Source organism: Xiphias gladius, chromosome 16 (genome assembly GCF_016859285.1).
Source record: "Xiphias gladius isolate SHS-SW01 ecotype Sanya breed wild chromosome 16, ASM1685928v1, whole genome shotgun sequence".
In the NCBI taxonomy this organism is placed as follows: domain Eukaryota; kingdom Metazoa; phylum Chordata; class Actinopteri; order Istiophoriformes; family Xiphiidae; genus Xiphias; species Xiphias gladius.
In genome coordinates this window covers 9,910,954-9,934,060 of record NC_053415.1, presented here as the reverse complement: position 1 = coordinate 9,934,060, position 23,107 = coordinate 9,910,954, and the positions used below count along the sequence as shown (strand labels likewise).

The following is a 23,107-nucleotide window of genomic DNA, read 5'->3' as shown; positions in this document are numbered from 1 at the left end:
TCTTGACGGTTGGGGGGGACAGAGGCGAGGCCCGTCTTCGCCATTCTGCCCGCTGCGTGACAACCAGCCCTCGCTAACGTTACTGTACATCCCCGACTGTACAACATCTGGAGGCCTGCAGCTGAAGGCAAAAAAACAAAACAAAACAAAACAAAAAAAACACAAGAAACACAAGCCTGGTCCGGGAGAGAGCGGAGTGATGCTCGGCATTACTGAAATGACAAACGGGTAAGTGAGAAGTTTGAAAGTGTTTCTCTGAAAGAGGCATTTGCCTGAAAAGTTGGGAAGTTGACGTTTTGACGCTGGAGCGGAAAAAAAAAACCAAAACCAGAAAAAAAAAACCCGCAGTCCTGGTCGGTATGTTCCATTCTCTCATGGGCCGGGAAAACCGTAATCTAATCCCGTTAAAAGGCTGCCGGGTTACCGTTGCCTTTCAAACACAAAAACGCGTCTTATGTGCATTTGAGAAAACAGGAAAAATGTATCGCGGAGAATTGAAGCGTAATAACTACACACTTCATTTCGCCGCAACCTCAACTTGCTCACTGAGGCCACTCACTAGCGCCCCCCACCGGGGTTATCGGCGGACGCCTTTAGCTAGCGCCACAGTAGCGACACGGAGTCTATTGTTCTGCTCCTATTTAAACAGTGACACCAGGAGCCTTTGTAAATAAATGGATCGGGAAGGGCAGTGAAGGCTGCCACGTTGGTGTCGGTACCGTCCGACCCGCCGCCAGTGAATCCAGATGTGCCGCGGCAGTAACTCTGCCTTGCTGGAAACGTGTACCTCGTACTTTGGTTGCGTTTCAAACCAGCGTGCTGACAGCTTCCACCAATATTAACCATGGCTCAAGCAGTTTTCCCCCTTTACCCAAAGACTACCTGTAAAATCCTCCTACTCCACGCCGGAATCATTTCCCTATCCACACATCTGACATCAACTAAATCATCGTACATTAAAAAAAAAAAAAAAAAAAATCCGTATCCACAAACTTTAGGCTGGATGGCTTGAACAAAGTAATGTTACGGTTTTAAATGATAAAAAAATAGCTTTAAAGGCAACTTTTATTAGGTATGGCTGTGTCAACCTAAACTCACACTTCAGACAGGAGTGATAGGCTCACAGATAAGCAGTGAGACAGACTGAAGAAAGACTTTAATGAAAAAAAGAGGATGTTTCTCAATTTTCCGCAGATCAGCCTCCTCCCTGCACAGGAATGTCCACAAAAACTCACTGGACAGTAGTCATTGCTTTCCAAACCACTTCCTGACAGTCCGTTCCCTGCGGACTGCTGTTCAGAGCAATATTTTTTCCCCCTCGTGTGAATGCTACTGTGTGTAGCTGTAGCACCAGTTATTCAGGGCCCGGGACGAATCGAGCTTTTGTAAAGCACACCGGACACTTGAAGCTCCAAGAGGGCGAGCCTTTTTAGAAGCCTGAGGATTTCTGCATTCCCGGCGCATTAGACTTTTATCTCATTCCAAAGTGTGTTGCTACAACTACAGCTTAGAAGAATGTCTGAGTCTGCAGCGTGGACTTGTCCTTGTTTGGAAGAGCAGTGAACTTGTGTGGTGTAGGATTTGGGCTGTGTGTGTATGCTAACCCGATGCATGTGACGGGAGGGAGTGTGAAATGTTCCGTTGTAAGTCAGACATACTGTCACTTATTGACACTCCATTGAATTACTGGCTTTTATCCTGAGGTAAAATGAGTGTCTTTAGCTGTGTGAGTTATCGAGGTTTTATTGGGGGATTTGGATGTCCCGTGATCTCAATGCTTTGAAGACACAATAAATGCCTGCCACTGTCTTCACACTAAAATGCATTTATAGTCAGTCAGACTCAGGAAGTCTTATGTTAGTATCAATAGTGGATTTATGCAGCAGCATTTGCTTGCTGCAATGAATGAACAGAGCAGAACCGAAAACAGCGAGGCTCTTGCAGAGATAAAGCTTCTGCTGCTTTTCGTTAATGACAAAATAGGCAGTGTTGTGCACAAGGACCTGCTGTCGTATGCATGACTTTGTATCACATATGTGTGACTTAAAAAGCCACAACTCTGAGATGTCAAATTATAATATTCAGTCAGAAAAGTTGGGTTCTATACAATACTATTATTATTCAATTAAAGCCCTTTTCATAATTTGGCACAGCTTCATCTGTCCATTGGATAATTGTTTTGACTTAAAGTATTAGTAACACCAGCTGCCGATTAAGCCACAGCAGTGTTTGTTGTCTTGTTCGTGCTGGCCCACACCGTGGTGATGGCTATAGGACACAGTGATGCGCTGTCGTCACTGAATTTTTCTTCACAGTGTATAGTATGTAGTATGTGTCAAGTACACCGATGATAGATAACTGCCTGTCCGATGAAGAAGGAAGTATGGAACAACAGGATGTACAATGGTCCTTTTACAGCAGTTCCTCCATGGTAGGGTGTGTGTGTGTGTGTGTGTGTGTGTGTGTGTGTAAAGAGACACTGAGGTAGCTGTGCCACACTGTTTTCATTCCCACTTCAACACATCTCGCTTATTTTTCTCCCAGATATATGAGCACCAAATTAGGTCGGCTGAGTTGTTCGGGAGGGTTTTACTCAACAGTCTACAAAAGTTGGTCTGCCAAATGTGTGGAAAAACACAGAAAATGTACAGTTTTTGAAAAGTAAAGTATCTGTCAAAAATACCAGCTACCAGCAGCTTCAGTCTATTTTCATGCTGTCCTGTCCATTTATTAACAGAAAATATGCACCTGATTCTTTCTATACTGAAGGTATTCTTATTTACTGATATTTGTTTTGCATCAGCCAATTTCAATAAAGTTTCAATAACATCATTCATATTATTTCATTTTTAAGTTACGGTAATATCACAGACACTTGCCAAACAGTAAGGGGAAGTTTTTTTCGTCTACTGTAATCACAGTGGGACACTGCTGTGTTACTTGTTTTAAGGCACACCCATGATTTTGATGCATCGCGCACACACAACGCAACGTGGAGTCAGTGACAGTCAGTGTGGTCACTTGGTTTGACCTTTCACCTCCTATATAGAAGCTGGAGAGAAAGACCTACTTTATAATCCACTCAGTCTGGTCACTGAAGGCTCCCAGCATCTCCTCATGCCTCCTCACTCCTTCCTACCCTTTCTCCACTCCACCTTTTATCTCCCTGAGGCACTCTCCTCCTCCTCCTCCTCACACCTTCCTAAACCACACACGTGACTAGAGGTTTGTGTGCTGGCCTTATATCCAACTTTCTCAAACAAATAGTGGCATACAGAAACAAGTGGACGCAAACATTCACACCCTCACACACTCACACACATACACACACAAACACACACATGCGCACACACTACAGCAAATAGGAAGTGATTTGGCCATGCAGACTGAGATAACGGCAGTAGGAGTGTTTGCAGTGACAGCAAAGGGACTTTAGCAACAACTAAACATCCTCACTACAGTCTGACAGAAAACATTGGTAAGATAAGTTTATTTTATTGTCGTAACTGCTTTCATTGTAATTGTAGTAGCATTAGAAGCTAAGCACCATTACTTGCGTCATGTTTGATGTACGAACCACATTATCGAGTTGTTTGTAGAACTGTGCAGCACCTCAGTGTACCTTTGAATGTCGTATTGTGCATTTCTTCTAATCGTATTGATAGGAAAGCCACCTGGGTTTCAGTGAGGTTTTATTGCGTGTATTTCTGAACAGTGGCTCAGAATTTGGACTGTTTCGTATGCACTTGTTTGTACATTTCCTCTTATGTCTGTGAGTGACGCCAAGATTGCCATTCATTTAAATTTCCTATGGAGAGTAGGGTTATTGCAACAGAGACACAGTAATGAGATACTTTCAGCAATTAAACGAAATTTATGAATAATTCAACTTACAACACCATTAGAGCACGTTTGGAACGGAGGTTCAGTCGGAGGTGACATGTTTGAAAAGGCAAAAATGTGGAGTTTCTGATTTAATTTGTCCAACAAACAGTAATTCCACAGTCAATTAAACATGTAACATACACTGGAGTCATTACAGTGTTGTAGGTTTGCAGTGATGAGATCAGAGCTCGAAGTTGATAGAATAGCTGTAGTACCAGTGTTGTCCACACAGGAGCACTGCGCCCACGTGGCAGAGGGGTTGTTTATGGAGCGTGCCGGGCTCATCGGAAATGTCTGCTCTCTTTCTGCCGACTGGGAGTGTGTGTGTGTGTGTGTGTGTGTGTGCGATGATGAGTCTGTGTGAGACTGCTCTCTCAGCACATTCGTACCAACATGAAACTTTGGCTGCATGCAACTTCAATCCAAAACACAGCATTAGCTTGTAAATCCCAGAGTTGTCATTGTGTCCTCACCATCTTTAACTCCATTTGAAATGTAAAGAAGAATATAATTTAGATTAAAATTTTATGACAAATTGAAGAAAATGCACATCCCCTATGGACTGAATTGAAAGTTATAGGAACTCAGTGAACCCACAGGAGCATGATGACTGTCGAGGGTAGAAACCATAGTTTTAAAGTCTAAAACTCTATGATTCACCATGAATGTTATGGCATCCTCGGACATGTCAGCCTGTGCTACTGTGGCCTTGTTGCAGCTGCTTCAGGATGTGAGGCTGACATTGAAGTTCAACCTTCACGTTCTGTGTTTCCGTGTCATGTGGAATGCTGAGCAGGTCGAGACAAGCCGGTCGAGGGTGAATCTGCATGGGGTAACTCCCTCTACCTATCAAGGAGAGGCATGGTTTCCGTCAGCCATGTTGGCGTTCACTTTAAAGGAGAGCTGTGTTTTTCGGCAAAGCCTAACACTCAGCTCGGACAACAGTCTGCATGTTCGGTTTACATTTGTTTCTTCCTCGGCTGCATGATAACTTCGCCCGTCGGGTCCCACGTCCTCTGACCCATCCTGTCCCCGCTTTGATGATGTCACCAACTCTTGCTTTTGCAATTAAACATGTCTGAGAGGCAGCCGCGGGCTATGTCTGAAACTGTGCATCAGCTGGCCGGAGAGGAGAGGAGCTCTTCCTCCCACATACCTTTGTGATGAATTATTCATAGATTGACATTTTACTCTTTCTCAATAGTTTGTTGTTTCTGCTGGAAGACAATCTCAGAGTTTACAACAGAGGAGCACAAATCAAACTGAAGAGGAGTGAATGTGAATGTCTGAAAACTTGAAAAGTTTACTCCATAATATGTGACATTGTTCGATAGAGTGCTGCTTTACTCGGTCTGTGTGTTCCCACCCTTCTATACAAGCTTTGTTCAGACTGAAAATCTGACTGCAGTTTTTTTTTTTTTAATGTGTGTTTTGATATGGCCAGTAGCTCAAAAGGTTTCTTCAAGGCAGAACTTCCACACAGTAATTGAAATTGTATATTAAACTATTTTTTTATACCCCTTTTCATATTTTAGTACAGCGTGATCTGTCCATTGGATTTATTTTAACTTCAAGTATGGACATATCACACATATTGTGTGATATTGTATATATATTGGAAAAAAGAAACTGAAGTACATAAACGTGTTATAGGTGGCATTTTATGTATATTTAACCTTTATTTTTCTTAATCCACATTTAAGATTTTATTTTATTTGTGTTTATTCACAGTTTTTCTTCATAATCATTTAATTTCAGGTTAATTTACTATTATCTTGTACATATTTACTCTGAATGCTTCTGTCAGTATTGACTTAAAAGTTTATTGCTGAAGTGTAAAAGATCCTGCTTCAGTAGCTGTACATTGGGGATCATTGCCAAAAAGGTCCACGTAAGTGCTGGCCGATGTAGCGCTGTAGCATTTTATTAAACTCTAAAGTGTTGATACAGAACATGGCCTCAAACATCCAGTATTGGTTGGGCTCTGATGCAGACTTCAAATGCCCCCTGTAGGATGACTGGTGCATCTCCACTCTACATAACTACTTATCAGTACTAACAGCTTGCCATTGTGTGCACAGTATGGGTAATATCTGTGTTTGAGAAGGGAAAAATAGCCCCTCTTTTTCTTTTCAGGTATTTGTACTCTCTCTTGTCCTTAATCTTTCTGTTTAAACAGAGGAATGATGCAAAAAAGAGGTAGGAGGTAAAGAGTGACAACAGTGACAAATGCCAGAAAAGGGCAATGTTGCTCTCCTCTTATTTATCTCTTTCTTCTTAACTGCAGCATTCCCCCTGTACCTGCTTCAGGAGGGGGGAGGTGGAGCAAGAGGTAGCTGATAGGTGTGCAGGCTGTGAGACCACACCTCTATATATGTCCTTCCTCAAGGGTGTGATTGCTGTAGGGGTGTTTGAGGGAGAGGACGGGAGCAGCACAAGATTTAATATTTTTATTTGAATCAACCATTAACACACACAGTTTCTTTGGAGTATCTCTATTTCTGTGGACTGAGTGTTCTCGGCAGACAAGGGATAGGAGGAAGGAAGGGAGGGAGGGAGAGGGGTAGAGGGGAGATGAACTCTTTGAGGCTGAAAGAGTTGTCAAACTCAGACTTGTACAGACGCAGACAGGAAAGACCAGACAGCTATGGAAGTCTGGCTAGGGACAGCTTCAGGTGAGTCTTCTTTTGTTAAGCTTTTAATCTCGTGTCCAATTACTAATGTGACTGCATTTGAGAAATGTTGATTCAGCAGTACGATGACTGGTATTTGTGTTGGTGTTTTAAGTGCATTGTATTGTATGTCGTGTCACTGATATTGTGCCTGCCACCTGTATGTGAGTCCTTCTCAATTTCTCCCAGACAGTGTACACTTTTTAAATAAAATTGTTTTATGCATTATGAGAAAATCGTCCTCAACTGTCACACAAATCAACCCCCCTTTTGGTTTTCTATTGCAGCTTACCTAAATAGTTAACTGGCTAATGGTGAATTAAGGAACTACTTAGGAAAAAAGAAATAACTATAGTGGGCTTGTAAAACTTGCCTGTGAGAATGCTTCCCTGTAGACTGTTTAAGTTACTGGTCATTTTTGCTGGGTTCTTGTTAAAATGCCATATTTAAATGCTTCTGATGACCTTTTAAAATCAGCTGAAGGCCTATCAGTCACTTATCCTGCAGTTTCTTTGCCATGAATGTTAACTTTTATACGTGGTGTCCTGTGGTCTTTCCGGTTGGTTTTGTTATCAGCAGGTTTATCATTATCGGATGCTGACTGACAGTGTCTTGCTTAATATGATGGATCAGAGAGGGTCTGTATGTGTTGCTACAGAACACTATCAATATCACAAAACCTTTGAAGGAAAGTCCTTTTCTGTGTGGTGTGTATTGACAAGGGTAGATAAGGTGAGATGTGGTGGAGTATTTGATGGGCAAATATTGCAGCTGAGGCTGCATTCCTCTGAGTTGTGTGAGACGTACGATGTGTGCAGACTTGCGAAATTGGTCTCACAATATATTTGCATCAGTTTTGGATGTTCTTGTTCTGTCTTTCACAAACACTTCTCTGTCTCTCTCATTTTCTCTTTCTCTATCTGTGTCAGTCTCTCTTTGTGTGTGTGTGTGTGTGTGTGTGTGTGTGTGTGTGTGTGTGTGTGTGTGTGTGTGTGTGTGTGTGTGTGTGTGTGTGTGTGTGTGTGTGTGTTCCTGAAGTGATCAGAGGAATGTAGTAATGTGAAGAATGTGAGCAGAAAGAGGGAGCTCTCCCAGTGGTGGTGTCCCTTAGTCAAACCGAAGACACTTCACTTCTGTCCTTGTAGCCTCCCCCTTCCCATGCAATGCAAAACCTTTTACATTCTTTTTTTCACCAATCAGTCTAGCATACATACAGTAGTACTGGAGGAATGATGGTATTAAAATCACAATTTTTGATTGATACCTCAATGTAATCTCATTCACACGTGACAGTTCTGATTTTAAAGTAGTTGCATGAGTGGGTAGATTCTCTGCATCAAACCAAGCATTTCCGATTTGTTTGTAAGTTGCATCAATGAGACAAAGTACAAAATACACTTTACACAAGCAGAAAAAAAGCATGTGAGAGAGAGAGACAAAACAATAACAGTGATAACAGCTTTAGGAGACCAACAAAAGTACGTACAAGCGAGAAAGAATGAAGGAAACCCCACCAGTGGTGGTGAAAAAGAGAATATGAATTTATTTACTCTAGTTCTGACAGTTATAATATGTATAATGTGTTACTGTTTTCCTGTGGGCTGTATGTGTTCCAGGCTGTCCTTGGAATGGACCCTTGATAGTGCAGGTCAAAATGGGCGTCTGGAACAAAAAGTGCAAAACAAAGGAAATGTTAGTCATGAATTGTGTTTGCACAGTCACTGAATCAGTGTGTGTCACTGAGTGCTACATGTTTATGTGCGCAAGTATGTGATTGTGTTAGTGTACATGCACTTGATGCCTTGCCAAAGGAAAAATGGTTTTGCCCAAGCAGCCCTCCCGTCCGTGTTGCCATGGTTGCTGTTGACACAGCGTTTGTGAGCAGGGTGTGTTTGATTTGTTTCTCCAGCCAGAGTCCGCTTGTCTTGCACCGGCTGAGAGGGTCAGGGCTGTTGCTTCGGTCTAAAAACTTTCAAATGTGGTCCGCGGACACAAATCCATTTAGCCGACAGAGTTTTAAACAGAAAAGTGTTGTATCATAAATTTCTTTTTGATGCAGGATATTGTGTCCTAATTAAAGATTATGAGTGAATATTTATCAAAGTTACATTGAATTTGCAACTAACAATTATTTTCATTTGCAATTAATCTGCTGTTTATTTTCCCTATTAATTGATTAATCATGTAGTTTATAAAATGTTAGAGATTAGCAAAAAAAGCGAATCAAAATTTCCTAAAGCCCAAAGTGGCATCTTCAAATTGCCTGTTTAGTCCAAAATTTAAAGACATCCAGTCTACTATCGCTTAAAACAAATAGGCACCGCAAATCCTCACATTTGAAAGGCTGGAGTCAGTAACTTTTCTGCACTTTTGCTTGAAAAATTACTTTAATGATGAATCAATCAATGAATCAATTGTACAATATCAAAAAGTGAACTGGATGATTTCTTGATTTCTGTTGTTTCATACCATATATAACCTAATCCATCCTTATCAGATGGATCAGAGTTGGTCAGACAAATCAAAATTAAACAGCAACCAAGCAAAATCTGGTCGCTAGATTTGTCGCTAGGTGCTTTTGTGAAGAAAAGTTCTTTACGGGGTGTGAAAAGTCGGTAAATCTAGTGACAGTGGCACTAAATTGGCAGCACAGCCTGTGAACGCCTCCCTGATCACACAATAGAAACTGTTTGCACCAATTCATTTTGAAAGAGCAATGGACCAATGGTGTAACGTCGGCACTCGGTCACGTGGCATTTGGTCAATCAATGGTGTAATTTTATTACTCACCCACTCAGTCAGTCAGTCAGGAGACATTCACGTTTATACTACTACAGGACAAAATTCCTTCAAAATTATTTGCAGTACAACACTACTCAGGAGCCCACGACAGAAAAACTTGTATGGCTGATTTTTTTTTTGTCTAGTTTGACAATGTCTATTTCAAGAGAAAGTGGCCTCCCTGCATTTAATATGACATAGTGACCATACAGGGGCGTCATTGTTGTGTAGTCTGATCCCTTCATATAACTGTACACATTCATGTTTGAGTAAAGGCCAAGTGTGTACCAAGGTAAAGTCACCAGTCCTAATGATCTCAATATACCAAGTGAAAACCAAAACTGACAAAATTTGAGGCCTCTCCAAACAACAAGTTTGAACTTGGCTTTAGCCAGGGTCAATTCAAACTTTTTTCATTTTCTTATGGAAATTGATATTCCACCCTCTCTTCACTGTGGTAAGAAAATCCCACAGATTATCACAAAAAAATTCTTAGTCTAGTTGCAGCTCTAGTCTAATGACATGCCATTGGTTGAATTTGGTTCTAAAGAACAGTACACTGCAGTGCTGTATTTAACTACAACCTGATTATTTTGACTGTAAATTTCCACTGTAAATATATGTTTGAAAAGCTTAATACTGTTTAATTGCAATGTTAATTGTAGACTAAATCGAATATGAACAATGCACATTGTCATGTCAGTCCTACACCAGAGAACTACATAGTTCTTGTGCTCTCATTTTAGTGTGGAACTCTCTGCAAAATGGGAATTGCTGTAATCAGGAGGAAAGATTACGTGTTTCCTGTTAAGCACCCACCCTCTGCCTATTGTAACCCAGTCACTCAAGATTATGAGTGAATATTTATCAAAGTTACATTGAATTTGCAACTAACAATTATTTTCATTTGCAATTAATCTGCTGTTTATTTTCCCTATTAATTGATTAATCATGTAGTTTATAAAATGTTAGAGATTAGCAAAAAAAGCGAATCAAAATTTCCTAAAGCCCAAAGTGGCATCTTCAAATTGCCTGTTTAGTCCAAAATTTAAAGACATCCAGTCTACTATCGCTTAAAACAAATAGGCACCGCAAATCCTCACATTTGAAAGGCTGGAGTCAGTAACTTTTCTGCACTTTTGCTTGAAAAATTACTTTAATGATGAATCAATCAATGAATCAATTGTACAATATCAAAAAGTGAACTGGATGATTTCTTGATTTCTGTTGTTTCATACCATATATAACCTAATCCATCCTTATCAGATGGATCAGAGTTGGTCAGACAAATCAAAATTAAACAGCAACCAAGCGAAATCTGGTCGCTATATTTGTCGCTAGGTGCTTTTGTGAAGAAAAGTTCTTTACGGGGTGTGAAAAGTCGGTAAATCTAGTGACAGTGGCACTAAATTGGCAGCACAGCCTGTGAACGCCTCCCTGATCACACAATAGAAACTGTTTGCACCAATTCATTTTGAAAGAGCAATGGACCAATGGTGTAACGTCGGCACTCGGTCACGTGGCATTTGGTCAATCAATGGTGTAATTTTATTACTCACCCACTCAGTCAGTCAGTCAGGAGACATTCACGTTTATAGGGCTGGCTCCAAACACTTGTCTTGTCTGGGAGGTGTAGCATTACTTTTTGGGACATTTATATAAACTGTCCATCAGAATAATCTTTTTATGGAATTAGCTGTTATTTGTTCATATTATCTAAGTTTTAAATGTCATGGTTGAAAAGGTTCACTAATGCCTTTTTTAGTAATGGTTTATAATTGTTTTAGATTTTGCAAAAAAATGACCAGGGCTTCTCTTCTCACATGGAAAATATATTAGACAAATGCTTGTCACTGTGTGTTATTGAGTTAAATATTTCTGATTGTGGGGACCCACATGGACAGTTGAGAATAACTGCAGTAGCTTATATACACAACCCCCCCTCTGTTGGAAAATTAACGGCTTTAGCTCCATAATAGCCACAGAGGTCAGCGCACTGGAACGGTATATTTCCTACATCTTTATCTTTAGCACGGGTGAACTGACCTCTGACTTTTAATCACCCCACAAGGAAATCTGAAAATCCCATCCTGCAGTGGGAACACACCAGAGACACCTTGTCGACTGCTGACAGTTGCTATAGCCATTTTCAAGGTTAGGTTGACAGTCATATTGGGACTCACACTCTCTCTCTCTCTATCTCCCTCTCTCAGGCACTGAAAACCTCTACTCTTTTTGCTAAAATGTCTTGTTATTACTTTATATGAGTGTTTGAATTTGAATGCTATACTACTACAGGACAAAATTCCTTCAAAATTATTTGCAGTACAACACTACTCAGGAGCCCACGACAGAAAAACTTGTATGGCTGATTTTTTTTTTGTCTAGTTTGACAATGTCTATTTCAAGAGAAAGTGGCCTCCCTGCATTTAATATGACATAGTGACCATAAAGGGGCGTCATTGTTGTGTAGTCTGATCCCTTCATATAACTGTACACATTCATGTTTGAGTAAAGGCCAAGTGTGTACCAAGGTAAAGTCACCAGTCCTAATGATCTCAATATACCAAGTGAAAACCAAAACTGACAAAATTTGAGGCCTCTCCAAACAACAAGTTTGAACTTGGCTTTAGCCAGGGTCAATTCAAACTTTTTTCATTTTCTTATGGAAATCGATATTCCACCCTCTCTTCACTGTGGTAAGAAAATCCCACAGATTATCACAAAAAAATTCTTAGTCTAGTTGCAGCTCTAGTCTAATGACATGCCATTGGTTGAATTTGGTTCTAAAGAACAGTACACTGCAGTGCTGTATTTAACTACAACCTGATTATTTTGACTGTAAATTTCCACTGTAAATATATGTTTGAAAAGCTTAATACTGTTTAATTGCAATGTTAATTGTAGACTAAATTGAATATGAACAATGCACATTGTCATGTCAGTCCTACACCAGAGAACTACATAGTTCTTGTGCTCTCATTTTAGTGTGGAACTCTCTGCAAAATGGGAATTGCTGTAATCAGGAGGAAAGATTACGTGTTTCCTGTTAAGCACCCACCCTCTGCCTATTGTAACCCAGTCACTCAACACTGGTTCCCAGTAGATGAGACTCCCCCACAGAGCAGGTGACTTTGATCTGGAGTCAATGATCGGTTTTGGAAAGGCTCTGGAATGTTTAAATGGTGGCTGGTGAAATGCTTGTTTCATTATGTCAATCAATATAGTTTAAATAGCATTTAAGTGTGGCATGTAAAGTTGAGTGATCGAAACTTTTTCTAGTGTCTAGTCTTTCTAGTGCTTTTCTAGTGAATATACTAAACTATAAGACACCACTACTTCGGTAAAGAGAATAGTCTTGGGGGGAAAAGTGCTAATATGGTGCAAATTTTTTTTTAAAAACTTAATTGGGACAACATTCAGAAACAAATCCAATCATTCCCAAATTGGCAAGATTTAACAGAAGCTGAGGATTTAGATGAAAAATGTGAATATATGACTATGGATGTTCAGTTTGGCAGCCCCTTTCAGATCAGGCAGAGTTGGCCCCTACTATGTATACAAACTCTCTCTCACACACATATATGCACACACACAGACACAAAACAGCAGCTGCCAGCACCTAGTTTGGAGTTGAGGCTCCACTGAGTATCTATTTGTAGAATGATGGAGTAATGTAGAGGACTGTTGTACTGAAGGTCTTGGAGACGTTTTTCAGCTGGGACACAAACATGCAGCGGGGTCCAAAAAGTCTGAGACCACACACAAACAGGAGTATAACATTGCAGTTATGACTCTTCATAGATTTATATATTCATTGGTTGTCCCTTAGTTTTGCAGGATGAATGCAGCGGCTGTTCTCCAGTGGAGCATCAAATATGTTTGTTTCACTGGAGTGTATTTCCGGATCCGGCATGATGGTTTGATGGTTTGGGAAGTGATCATTAATTTGAGATGCTAGTACAGTTTAACCACATAAGCAGCTATCATTTACACAGGGGAGACACAGACTCATGTGTTTAGAGGTATGTCAAGGCTTAGATCAATATTGGACTACTAAAGGCGATTAACATGTTTTAGAATTGTTTTAAACTGATATTCATGCCGTTCTGTTGACTCACTTGGAGAAAACTCCATGTCTCCATTCCATGTCTCTATTATGTCCTGAGTTTGAATCCTGTCAGGGTCCTTTACAGCCAGAAATAGGCAGTCCACAAATAATCACATGACATTGTTTACCAGAAGGGGGGTTAAAGTGTATTTGGAAATGGTGAACGTGAAAGTGTGCAAAGATTCCAACTCAGCTGGCTAGTGTGTGCTCACTGTGGCGATTAAAGCCAAATGTGGCACTTGCTATTTTTTCATATGCCAACCTCTGTTACGTTTTTCATACACGTAAGTAGATGCACAACACTAGAGTTGCAAAGGGAGGATGTATTATGTTAGTGGATGAAACAAAGGGAGCATGCATGCAGTTGAAATCAGTAGTTTAAAAATTCAGCATTGAATTAGGTCAGACGCAGGGTTCAGGTTTTTCCAACCCGTGTCAGTTAAACTATAAATATAAAATTAAACAAACTTTGATGCATTCCTCATATCAAGAGGATGACACAGATTAGACAATATCTAGCGCCAAATTCAGCCCCTGTATGTTTGTCTAAACATACTGTCACTTGATTTCTTGCTCTAGTGCGTTTATTCAATAATGTCAAACACATGATAAAACAAGTATTTTTTTTTTCTTTTCTTCTCGTATTGGTATCTCATTGCTTTAGCTTCTCTGCTTTGCAGTGCAACATTCCCACTTTACGCAATACTGAGTTGGAGCCACGTTGTTATATTTCCCAGAAAGTTGAGAGGTCCAGCTGTTTAACATGCAAACACAGTCATGTGCAGATTGATAGCATGGGTAGATATTAGCCAAAGGCCGTAAATATTATGGACACAAAACATTTAAAAACTAGAGATAAGTGTGGTTAGTGTGTGTGTGGGTGTGTGCGTGTGCCTGTGTGTGTGTGTGTGTGTGTGTGTGTGTGTGTGTGTGTGTGTGTGTGTGTGTGTGTGTGTGTGTGTGTGTGCGCGTGCCATGGCGTTGTGACCTCTGTCTGGACAAGCCTCAGGGTGAGCTCTTTAATTTCAGTAACCTGCCCAAGAATAGACAGCGAGTGTGACAGGAGGGGAGACTAAGTGCATGTGTGTGTGTGTGTGTGTGTGTGTGTGTGTGTGTGTGTGTGTGTGTGTGTGTGTGTATGTGCCAGAAAAAAGAGAGAGAGTTGATGTGGGAATGAGGGAAAGAGGGTGTGTGTCCGTGAGAGAGGGTGTGTTTGAGAGAGAGAGAGAGAGAATGAGAGAGAGAGGGAGAGTACTCCCAGCACAGTCTGATCAGTGGTTCCGTCCTCTTCTTGTTATATGGATTACAGCTCCCACTGCTTACTGGATCTCCCCTTGTCATTACTGGAAACTAACACTGAACCAGCATAGAGGATTTTTATTGGAGTATTAGGAGTTTTGACAGCAGTTACTTTAATACAGGTGGAATTTGCAAGTAATTATACAATACAAACAGTTGTAGATGAGTATGGAGATGAACGGTCGTGCCCTGCCACCGTCAATACCTGAGGATAGAGAAGCACTGGACCATGTTTCTCATGGGAAGATGAACGGTTACCACCAGAGGTTTCAGGGTGGGGACGGGGGAGAGGCTGAGGTCCCAGTGTCCAAGTCCCAGAGGCGGAAGAGTGATGTCAAAGTCTATAAGGAGTTTTGTGATTTTTACGCTCGCTTGTAAGTACAAAGTGTATTGGACAGGGGTTAGAGCACTGCAGTTTAGTTGTCCATCAAAATAAATGTTTGAACAGATAATGATAACACTTACCTTTTGAAACAAAATCTGATTATTGGAATTTTCTTCTTAAATGACACTTAGTGAACATGTTTTTATTATGTTATACTGTATATTAGATGTCTCACCAGAGAAATCCTATCAGTTTGGTGTGAAAAGATTTTACTCAGCAGCCTCTAAAACCAGCAGTAAAACCTGCGTCATCCTATTTAAAAGAGCTGTTGACCAACCAAAAAGGTATGCCTTTAGTTGTATAAATATACATGAAAGTGTTGTTTCAGAGTCTGTATCATTCTCTGGGACACTCCATCACTTTAATCATTATCATCCAACAAAAATCCATTACTCGTTTAAGTCTAATTTTTATTTCGGATGGACTGTCAGGGAGCATAGACCAGGTCACAAGCTGTAGGTTGTTTCCCTGGCTTGGTGCTTTGACGGTTGTGATTGGCGCATGATTTTCCACATCATGGAATTACCATCACTGATTAGTAATAATACATTTTGGTAACTGATATGTCAATTGAACAGATGACAGTGCAGGGAAAATGGTATGTTAAAGAGGAGGTGTGTGTTAAGTAATTCGGTCTGCTCGTGCACTGACATAGTATTAGTCTATATGCTCTAAGGTTACTGTAGTGTAATGAATGTGAAGAATTCTGATATCGAGGTACCTGGATTTTACCAGCCTGTTTGACTTGCTTAAAGTGGCCACAGGAAGAAGCACATATATAGGGCTATTTTTTGTGCCAAAGGGGAGTTGTTATGCAAAGTAGAATATGACAACTGGCATTCCAAGTATGTAAGCATGAGGGACAGGAAGGCTAAATATACATTCTGTACTTCTGACTAATCTGGGCTCATCACAGGCTTTGGGAAAACATGGAAGAAGGGTCATCCACGGACTTCTGAAGGGATATTGTGAAGTTTTCTCTCTCAGGATCATTAGGAACTAGAGACGAAAAATCCAAATTTGGATCCAGAGGCCAGCGCTGAGGCGGGATAAGCAAGCATAAGCCAACACTGGAGTGACTATAAGATGAAATGATTAACGGAGACTCCTGTCAGTCATGGAAACATTAAAGCCCTTGTGTTTGGGATTTGAAAATGTCTGACTTTAGTGCCCTCTAATGGTAGTACATAAAAAAACCCAGTCCACCGCTGACAAATTTTACTAAAAAATTGTCTTCAGCAGTGTTATATTCAGATGTATAAACTGGTCCTTGTTCATTAACACGATTTGAATTCTGACCATGTGGATGATCCAAGCTGTACACAAAATGGGGTTGGATATTATATTTCTGAGTTGAATTAAACACAGATGTGCAACAGAGTTGGTGTCAGTCATTACTTTTTGGTAGCTAAAATATAAACACACAGGGCTGGTCAAAATAGTTTAGAATTTGAGAAGGCAGTATTGAGCGCAATAAGAGCTTGACATATTTGCTCAGCAAAGACATTGACTGAGCTTTCAATATTCAGACAGCTTTCAGCAATATGTGGGTCCCAGTTTTCCATGACATTTTCACAGAAGTCGAAAACTAGAATGGCACTCAGTAGAGCGCATACATCCTCCAAGGTGAAAATTGCAATCTTGCAATGTTAAGGAAAGCAAAAAAAACTACTGGATAGAAAATGTCTTTAACCGGAGTGTGTTGCCTGGATACACTTTGGTATTCTGACCTTTCAAACAAAGAAGGCAAAGGCAGGAGGGTCCCACCATTCTCTCTTCCTTTTACTTTTTCCCTTTTAATATCTTTGTCTGCAATTTAATCCTGTTTACTTCCAATTTGCCTCAGGTATTGAGCAAGTGTTGTTATTGTGGGCATCAGCATTGGGACATTTGATATTGATTAATTAGTTTTTGGCAGTTTTGTACATTGGCTGCTTGTATTTGATTTGGAAAAGTTTGATCATTTTTGATTTCAAGCCCTTTCTTTTGGGATAATCCTTATTGGAATAGGATCATCATTGGAGCCGCACCAAAATATAATGGGTTGTTCCCTGGCCTATATCCCATCCCTCCACCAAATTCGGTGCACATCAGTTCAGTACATTTTGTGTGTAATCCTGCTGACAAACAAGCGGGTGAAAATATAACTTCCTTGACATAGGTAATAATTAAAATTTGTGTGAATTTTTAAAGGTAGAATATACATGAAAATGTGGAGAGATTAGAATGTCGTGCCTACATATTTAGTGACTGAAGAGTTGTACAAACAATGAGAATGGTATAGAGGAGATGCAGAAGAGAAGAACTGAAAATAAGAGGAGACCAGAGGAAGGGGCGTTAAGGGAACACTATGTATTCATAACAGAAGTGATAGTCTGCATCCTTTCTCTTTGCTGACAACCAGACTCCATTTATAGTCACAGGCCTGGTGGGCTTGCAGAGTGGAAGGAGAGTCATATGTGGAGAATTCTGCCACGCTGGTCTACTTTAGATTTTTCTGGTTAAAATACCTTTTTTTGCCACAAAAATAAGTGACATCACACAAACCCTCCAGACTCAGAAGCAGAGGTACAGGAGTACCTTTTTCACAGATGTAAGTGAAACAGATGTGTACATTTTGATCCACCATAAATGTGCAAAGGAGTTCTGTGATTAGTTAAAAGTACACATTTGTACCAATTCAGCCTGAACTAAAGGTAGAATAACTGAAGTCAGTAAAGTTGCTCACTGTTTGGGGAGCCTGGAGGGTGCAAGGTAAAAAAGCACTTTGCCACCACTGCAAGACTCGACAGTGTTACTTTTGTCTTGACCGCTTGGAACACAGTTAGCAGCTGCTCGAAAGCTGGTGAGGTATCATGCCCTTCTTGCGACACTAATGACTCCTTCAGACTAATTGGTCTCACTGTTTTCCTCCGTCTACATCCCCTTTAAGAATGCGAGTTACAGCAATAAGCACTGGGAGACTGGCCCATTGCATTGGGTTTTTTCGTTTTAGTCCTTCAACTGTTTTTAGGCTTGTCTGTAACTCATGCAGGGTGCTAGAGGCAGATTGGAGGGTGGAAATGCCTAAGGGATGTATCACTTCCTCCAGCAAATCCATTGGACAGGGCAGGGCTGTCAGTGTGTGTGATATCAGCCCAGACCGGGTAAAACAATATGTATTTGATAAGTTTATGAGGAGTGGACCCAGATGGAAGCTGTGCTTATTCTTGCATCTTGTTTCAGGGTTCACCAGCTACCCTTGTTTGTAGTTCAGATTCTTGAAGACGTAGTAGAAGTGAAATGCGCATTGTTAAAATGATGAGGAGTTTAGAGTGAAGCCCAAAAAATGAGAGGTGATGAGCAGTGTGTCTGGGAGCTTTTGGAATTTTTGTTGATTCCCAAGTTGCTCTAACTAAGTTAACATGAACAGAAGGCATCACTCCATCAAAATTTTGTTCTTGTGTGTGTGTGTGTGTGTGTGTGTGTGTGTGTGTGTGTGTGTGTGTGTGTGTGTGTGTGTGTGTGTGTGTGTGTGTGTGTGTGTGTTTGTGTTTGTGTGTGTGTGTGTGTGTACTTGTACTTCTATCTTTGTGAGGACAAATTTTAGAGTTTGGGAATGAGGACATTTTGGGAAAGAGAAGCTGTTTCTCACAACTTCAAAGGGCTATTTGAGGGTTAAGACTTGGTTTTAGGGTTCAGGTTAGAATTAGGTTTATGTTAGGGTTAGTGTATAAATTGGGCTTAGAGATTTAGTTGTGATGGTTGAGGTTAGGGTAAGGGGCTAGGGAATGCATTATGTCAATGCGTCTTAAAGCTGTCAAAAATGGCGTTCAATTGTTCCTTCTAAAAAAACGCATAGGTTTTGAACCATGCAAATATCTATTTTTGTTCATAATGCCCATAAAAGGGCAAACCAATACAATGAGAGACATAACAACTTTGGTGCATATTTTTGATATGTACCTTCAAGTTGCTAGTGCTGGAATGGTCGTCTAACTGTAGCTTACATAGCTTCCATACAACTTGATCTTGAGGTTCCACAATTTTTCCGTGTACTGACCAAAATCCGAAGAATTTCCAAATGGATCTTTTTAGATTGCTGAGTACAAATCACTGTCTTTGCAGCCAAGTTGGGTTGTCAACTCTGCCATCATTACATCAGCTTGATTTACATTTCATTTGCAGTCAGTGAAAGTGGCGTAGTGTGACTCCTGTCCATCATGCGGCCCAGGCCCATAGGAAAACTCACGAGGCAGACGGCTGCAGTAGTGCAAATTTAAAATATCCGTTGACAGCCTTAATGAGTGTCGCCACAAAGAAAGTAGTACAAGAATGTGTGTGTGTGTGTGTGTGTGTGTGTGTGCGTGTGCGTGCGTGTGTGTGCGTGTGTGTGTGTGTGTGTGTGTGTGTGTGTGTGTGTGTATGTCAGTGTTGCCTGGATACACTTTGGTATTCTGACCTTTCAAACAAAGCAGCAAAGGCCGGAGGGTCCCACCATTCTCTCTTCCTTTTACTTTTTCCCTTTTAATATCTTTGTCTGCAACTTAATCCTGTTTACTTCCAATTTGCCTCAGGTATTAAGCAAGCGTTGTTACTGTGGGCATCAGCATTGGGACATTTGCTATTGAATAATTAGTTTTGGGCAGTTTTGTACATCGGCTGCTTATATTTGATTTGGAAAAGTTTGATCATTTTTGATTTCAAGCCCTTTCTTTTGGGGTCATCCTTATTGGAATAGGATCATCATGGAATTAGTTCAAAATTCAGCCTAAGCATGAATCTGTAATTGAAGTAGGGTTGCTGCAGTATGATGTTATAGATCATCAGACGATAAAGAATTCTGCTGTACTAAATTCATCCATAGCATCCATCCCTAAATAGGAGAAGAATTCAAACTCTTGAGCTCAGTTTTTCCTGCAAGGTTAAAGTCCTAAAAACATCAACTGAGACTTAATTCAGTCTGGTCAGATACATACAATACAATCAGCCAACTGTGAACGGTGTTTAGATGATAGCATGAGTTGCCTTCGCAAAATCCCAAACCTTGTCAACAACTATAAAAACTAAGTGTTGTAAATATAAACTAATGTACGATTCAGCAATTGCATGGCACATTTCCCACCATGGATTTATTCAGTTTGAAAGTGAGTGTAGGAGAATTTTGACTACTTGTGCCTGTCCAGCTCATTTGCCATGATTTCCTTTTTGAAAATCAGAAGCAAAAACCAATGATTAATACCCAGTGAGCGGTGCATTTATCATGTGTATAAAGGGTTCCTGTTTTGAGGTGAAGGACAGAGAAGGCAGTCATCATTATGGGTTTTGAAGAGCAATGATAGTGAGCAGAAAAAAAGGGTAGAAATACATACCTTTTCGTGAAGCACTGTGGCAGGTTTTTGGGTGTGACCACATTTGTTCTGTAAGCTCTGGCAACAGTACTTCCAACGTAAAATTATTAGCCTGGGGCCCTCATTAGTTTTGTTCTTAACAGTCATTGGACTACGTCAGTATGGTGTTTTTTGTTATATGATACTGACCTATAACTTTGCATGTACTTACATCACTAACAGAAACTGCTGATACAGAGTTCAGTGCAGATGGATGAACTGTAACTTCAGCTTGGCTCTCAAAAGAAAACATGTAGGTTTCCCACCTCACTGATCCCCACACCCTGATAAGTAGAGCCAAAATAAACCTGGAACCAAGTTATTATGTGTGTGTGTCTCCTTTATCTTTTTTCTGAGTACATTTCCAGCTGTTTTAAAAGAATCAATATTAAATAAATTAACAGTAAATAAAATTAATTAAGAAACAAATATATTGTAATATGAAAACACTAAATATATACTGTTACTAGGAGGACACTCAGTAGAGCGCAGACCTTCGCCAAGGCCAATGGCAAACAACATACACCAGACTTAAGAGAAAAAAATTTAAATTCATAGTAATTGATGCAGATCTGCCCCAAAATGTTATGGGTTCTTCTCTGGCCCATCCCCCATCCCTCAGGCAGATTGGTTCAGTACGCTTTGTGTAGTTCTGCTGACTGATAAACAAACAAACAGACATGGGTGAAAACATAACCTCCTTGGCGGAGGTGATATATCAGCAGTCAGATTGAACCCTACTGGCAAAGCCTTTTACAGTAAATTGAATTTGATGTATATGAATTATCTTTTATATCCATTTTGATTATGGAAGTACACTTTGATCCTGAGTATGATTTTTCTTTCCTTTCAGCAACATGGCCAATGCTCTGGCCAATGCCATGTGTGAGCGCTGCAAGAGTGGCTTTGCCCCGGCAGAGAAGATAGTGAACAGTAACGGGGAACTTTACCATGAGCAGTGCTTTGTGTGCGCCCAGTGTTTCCAGCAGTTTCCAGAGGGACTCTTCTATGAGGTAAGACTATGTCCTCTGATGTCCGTGTAACTTTCATAATCCAATAAAAGATGTGTGATGCAGTTATTGACACATTTAAGAACATCCAGAGGGCAGGGGGTTACAATAAACATGGGATTGCAAATGGTTCGGACTTTATATAGTTAATATGAATTGATTCAAATTGCCTCGATCAGTCTAGACATGCCTGGGAAACATTGTAGGATGCAGCTCCTGTCTGAGCTGCTTATATGAATCTGCCAGAGGCTGCAGTTAAGTGAAATACACCGAACAATGAAGCATGTGTGGACAGATCAATATTTTCAGAGATATGTTTAGATTCTGCCCTTAAACACAGACGTTTCACTGAAAAGATAAATGTAACCATGGTTTTGCTCATCTTTTCATCTTAAAATACATTTGGAATGATTGTGGTGGGTTAATGAACCGGCTTTCCAATTTTACCGGCAGTAAGATCACTGTGCAAGGATGTTGTTAGTGGACATCCCTTAGACAGAGACTTTAAACACACAACCCTAATAAGGTAAATAAAGAGGGGAGAGCACAACCTTAATGCATTATTGAATTATCAGAAGCCCATTTCCAGTAAACTGTTTGCTCACCAGCCTTGACACAAGGCCAGATGTTTCTCCGGCAGGCTCCAGAGAACCTGATTCTCTTTATGTTAGTCAGTTTATCAAAGAAATGGTGTCTCTAATGCTCTGATCAATATAGACATAAAAGCAACGGACATGACATTAATTTTTCATTCCCTATTCCACTGCCATAAATAAACAACAATCAGTTGAATAGATTGAAGTAGTATCACACTCTTTTTGATTATGTTGATTTAAAATAGTTAGAAAACTTTTGCTTGTCACAGGCACGCAGAAACCTCCACAGCTGTATTTGTTTTAATGGCCACTAGATGCTTGCTCTAAAAGCTCTGACTATATTTAAGTGAGGGGAGAAATCTTTTTCTGCAAAGCAGTTTGTTGATGTCCTTAATGCATCCATTCTATTAAGTAATGCTCTTGTACAGCAAATGTTAAGCCATGGTGCACTGATGGCTGCTTGGAATACCACAGTGTTTATACAGTACAATGTATAGCCATGTTTACACAGACTAGTATCACATGGGGAGTTGTGCCACCGGAAGTGAATTACACATTTCAACCCATATTTTGTGCTGCACATTCATGAAATAAGATGAAATAAGAAAGATGAAATAAAGATGAACCATTCCCATGCACTAATCCACCTCTCAGGTTTTTACCCTTTTGATTGATTTGAGCTTTCTACTCCAGGACACTCTCTATGCAGAGTAATCACTGTATTTCAAGAATCAGATCTCTAAGAACAAGTCAAAGAAAGTCACATTTTCACATAGCCAAATGCAAATTTGGGTTTTAGCATGGACTTTTCACTAATTGACAGATGGCATTTATTTTTTTTGTAAGATTTACATTTTCACGAGAAAAATTCATACATTGTGTCATATTTTTAGCTGGGTATTGTTATTTTTGCCATTCTTTGATCAACACAACGTAGTCTTCTTGAGTTCAAATATTAGAAATAGATTGTGTACATAAAGTTTTAGGACTACATCAATA

At 40.2% G+C, this 23,107-nt stretch overlaps 1 protein-coding gene across 6 annotated transcripts in view; it reads left to right on the top strand.

Annotated features, from left to right (window-relative positions):
* LOC120801212 (LIM and senescent cell antigen-like-containing domain protein 1) overlaps positions 1 to 23,107 on the top strand; it is a 32,314-nt gene continuing 9,207 nt past the window's right edge. The window contains exons 1-2 of one of the 6 annotated variants that reach the window (XM_040147892.1): positions 1 to 228; positions 21,356 to 21,515. In XM_040147892.1, coding sequence (XP_040003826.1) covers positions 200 to 228; positions 21,356 to 21,515 — 189 coding nt within the window. In that variant the 5' untranslated portion in view covers positions 1 to 199. Of the gene's footprint in view, positions 229 to 3,386; positions 3,479 to 6,438; positions 6,561 to 14,684; positions 15,123 to 21,355; positions 21,516 to 23,107 lie in introns of those variants that run through there. The other 5 variants (XM_040147893.1, XM_040147891.1, XM_040147888.1 and 2 more) reach the window with 5 other exon arrangements.